This window comes from Cryptomeria japonica, chromosome 10 (assembly GCF_030272615.1).
Source record: "Cryptomeria japonica chromosome 10, Sugi_1.0, whole genome shotgun sequence".
Classification (NCBI taxonomy): domain Eukaryota; kingdom Viridiplantae; phylum Streptophyta; class Pinopsida; order Cupressales; family Cupressaceae; genus Cryptomeria; species Cryptomeria japonica.
Genome location: NC_081414.1, coordinates 211,625,674 through 211,629,628, shown reverse-complemented (window position 1 = coordinate 211,629,628; position 3,955 = coordinate 211,625,674). Strand labels below are relative to the sequence as shown.

At 35.6% G+C, this 3,955-nt stretch overlaps 1 protein-coding gene across 1 annotated transcript; it reads left to right on the top strand.

Annotated features, from left to right (window-relative positions):
• Positions 1-2,579: 2,579 nt before the first annotated feature.
• LOC131037675 (BTB/POZ domain-containing protein At3g50780-like) lies at positions 2,580-3,692 on the top strand. The gene has a single exon (XM_057969855.2). The coding sequence runs from the start codon at positions 2,580-2,582 to the stop codon at positions 3,690-3,692; it is 1,113 nt and encodes a 370-aa protein (XP_057825838.2).
• Positions 3,693-3,955: the final 263 nt, after the last annotated feature.

Here is a 3,955-nt window from a genome sequence, read left to right as displayed (position 1 = left end):
ACATTCAAGGCTAAATGCTTATTCAAGAAAGGCATACAAGTGTTTAGGGATTTGTGGGACTCGGCTAACTTCACATGGAAATCATGGAACCAGCTTAAGGAATGCTTTAATCTTAATTATAAAGACAAGGCTACAATGTTGGAGCTCCAAAAAATGTTGCCTGCTAATCTCACTATCTTGATGTCTTCTAGCTGTCACTCTAGCTTCCATAAGGATTGGAGGTGGTCTAATGGTAACAATATCAGAACTTTTCCTCTTAAAACTCTCTATAGGCAGCTTGTTCCTTGCTTGCCCCTCTCTGGTAGGATCAATCTTATTTGGAAGTGTAGTTTCAGTCATTCCTATTGGAATAACCTCAACAAATCGAATTTGGAAGACCAAATTTGATTCGCAATCCCAGCTTACAACCTGGAAGCTATTGCATGCTAAACTTCCCGTTAGAACTCGTCTCAAATTACTTCACCTTCCTCCTTCTTGTCCTTTTTGTGGCAAGCTCGAATCTTTCAAACATTGTATCCAATAGAGATAAAATTCCTACCAAGTACAATCAAATACAAATATTTGTAGGATTATATAACAAAGAGGAACATAAAATGTATTCATGACAATTTGATAAACATTAAAGTTTTGGAGATAATTGGGTGCCCTAAGTATGATACACTTCCTAATATTACACTATTATCTTCTCTTAATTATTTATTTTAAAAGAATGTGACTACAAGGTTTGGGAAATTGTATAGTATTGAAGAGAAATTGATAGAAGGTATGAGGTGGGAGGAGGCAAGAATAGAAACATTGGAGCACATGGAAGGATTAAGGACATTACATATCATAGAAATAAATAAATCAACTATTGAAGGTTGCATTCAAAACATGGAGGTAATGATAATTATATGAATATCAAAATCTATTTATTTTAAATTGATTGTGTATTGGATGAATTTTGATATGCAAATAATTTACAAAAATGTTAAGAAGATACAATAGTCTACATGCATGAGGTCCTTAAAAGATGGCCCACTTATAGACTCCTTTACCTTTACCGATCTCTTTGTCATTGGCTCCTTTTCCCACATAATCTTCATCAAACAATCCTAATAATTGTCCATCAATGTCCATTCCATCCTACTATGTTTTGTTCTAAATTATAATAATAATAAAAAAACTATATATATATATATATAACCCAATCAAGATCCATGAAGAACAATTTAAAACTAGCTAGGCTCAACTAGGTCTCAATATTGAAAAATAAAGAAAATCTAAATTAAATTGCAATTCTAAAAAGTAGAATGAATCTCCAAGAAAAATGGAAGTGAGTATCATCCCTAGACACAACTAGCCAAAAAAAATTTAGAAGAGGACACAATAAATTTAATAAGAAGATAGAAATAACACACTTGAATCCGTTTATATCCAAAGCATTGACATATTAGAAAAGTACAATCTTCATTGCCTTGCATTGACATACTATCCTAAGGACTTGACTATTTATAGCCTGGAATCATTTCATGACTTCTACTAGGGTTGTGGATGAAAAAGAAACTTTTGCATGATAGTTCTATGAGTTAATAATCTCCTCTAGTAATGATCTCATCCCCTCTCCTCTTTAATGACGATGGACGAACTTGGCTTTTTTCCACTTCTACGCATTCATCTCAAAAGTTTTTTCAAGTGATGAATCTCTTGACAATTGTTTGCACAAACGACTACTAAAATCATGGTGTTTATTGTTTTCCTTTTCAAAAATTTATCTTATTCTTAATATTGTTGATAGTTCCATCCCTGACCACCACCACGCTACTACTACATTTACCTCCTCATGATCTCTTTCACCTCCACCATTATCCAACTCTCCCCTCATTTATCCCCAACTCTCCTATTTACAAAATGAACTAGATGATACATATATTATTATCTTCCCATATTGCACAAACATCTTACTATCAACTACTAAGCATTTAAAAAACATATTGAATAGAAAATGACAATATCATGAAAAAATTGGAACGATTAGGATAGAGACCTGTTCATTACATCAACAAATATTTATGACCCTAGTATTTTAGTAATTTTAAAAGAAAAAAATGTGTCAACATAAAATATCTATGTCATGCACAGGTGGATGCTTTGGTGATCATATACCAAAACATCTTGATATATGTTCATGTTCCCAATTGCCTTTGTTTCTATTGTTTAATTCAAATTAACTTCATATTGTCTGGCTATTAATTGCAGTAATTGATATTTCAGCAATGGCCTTGCAATGCAGCATATTAACTCCGTATTTAATCCGATTGTCAGTGTCACATCACATCAAGTTAAATGCTGTTTATAATGCCATGATGGCGGCGGTATCACATCGCCGTTGTACAAATGAAGAGAATTTAATTTAATAAAATACTTAGGGTTACCAACTGACCTCAAATTCATGGAATTAATATCAATTCCTTACGCTTCAACTCGCTCACACACGAACAAAATAAATTCCTCACTTCAACCCAATTATAAAGGATCTTACGACTTATAAAGGAAAGCGTCGGCGGAATTCCCACCATAGTATCCAATTTATTTCTGCAATGAAAGAATCTCAGCTTCGGTTCGGAGCCTTAGCCTCTGCAGATGTCAAAGTATGGTTGAGGGGTCAAAATGGCAAAAACTATGAAGGAAATCCAGTCTTTCTCCATTCTGTCATTCTCAAAAGATCTCTGTTTTTCGAGGCCAAGATGTCCGAGCGCTGGTCATCGGATAAACCAACTAATATAAGGGTGACTACTTCTCATGACTTTGATGACTATTTAAAATGCATTCGACTCATGTATGGCGAGCGTGTGTGTTTCTACAATGTGGAGGAATGCGTGGCCATTCTTTCACTTGCTTCTGAGTTGTTGGCGGATGAGTGCATCAACAAATGCATGCAATATTTGGAAGCAGTTCGTTGGAGTGCTGAGCAAGAATCCCTAATTCGAGATGTGCTGTCGTCTCTGGGGTTAAAACTTTTACCAGATTTAGCTGCCAGGCTTGATAAGGAGAACGACGACCAGATAATTTTTGTGAAAAGGATTAGCAATGAAATGGTCTCCATTATTAAAAACCAGCAGACAACTAGACGAAACCGGACAACTGCAGAGAAACATATAAGGGGCATCTTGGAGGGAAATACATGTAGAGAAGATGTGGAAGTATGCGAGCGTGTGCTTTTGGAAGGGTTTATATCATCCACCGCTTCTCGTAATTTCATGGCTATGAGGTCGCTGTCTAAATTTATCGAGCGTTGTGAGGGAGAGATACTAAAAGCTGCATTCATCGCTTGTTGTGAAGATCCAGAAATTACGAGGTGTGCTACGGTGATATGCAGTAACCCAAAATTTGATGGAAATATATTCTACACTATACTCTGTTTTATGCAGGCCCTAGGAGACGGAAAGATGACAATTTCCAGAGCTTCTCGAATTTCTTTTCTCACAACTTGGCTACCAATCATGGCAAAATTGTGCCGTAAAGAGCCTAGAAACCATCTTAAGCTTGATAAAGAAGTGCTTAGGGTCGTTGAGAGCCTCCCTCTAGTTGACAGGAGACGTATTTGCGTGGAATGGATAGCGCTTTACAAGAAGTACGACATCCCCATCGCTAAGCCATTTTCTTTGTTTAAAGATCTACAAGATGCCCATTACGAATCCACATCAAAGTAGTGGTATACTGTGTTATATTAAATCGTGAATAGTCTTTTAAGTTTTATCTTTTGACTGTAATTAGTATTTGAGGTATGGTAGTTTTTGAACTTGGATAGAGCTTTACAAGAATTGTGGTATGGCGTATACTCGTTACAAATCGATATCGAAGTAGTAGTCTATAGTGTTTTATTAACTTCTGAATAATCTTCGGAATTTTACTTTTTGTTTGCATTTGTAGATGTCTGGGTTATTGGACTACAGTAAAGCGTTTGAGCTATGGT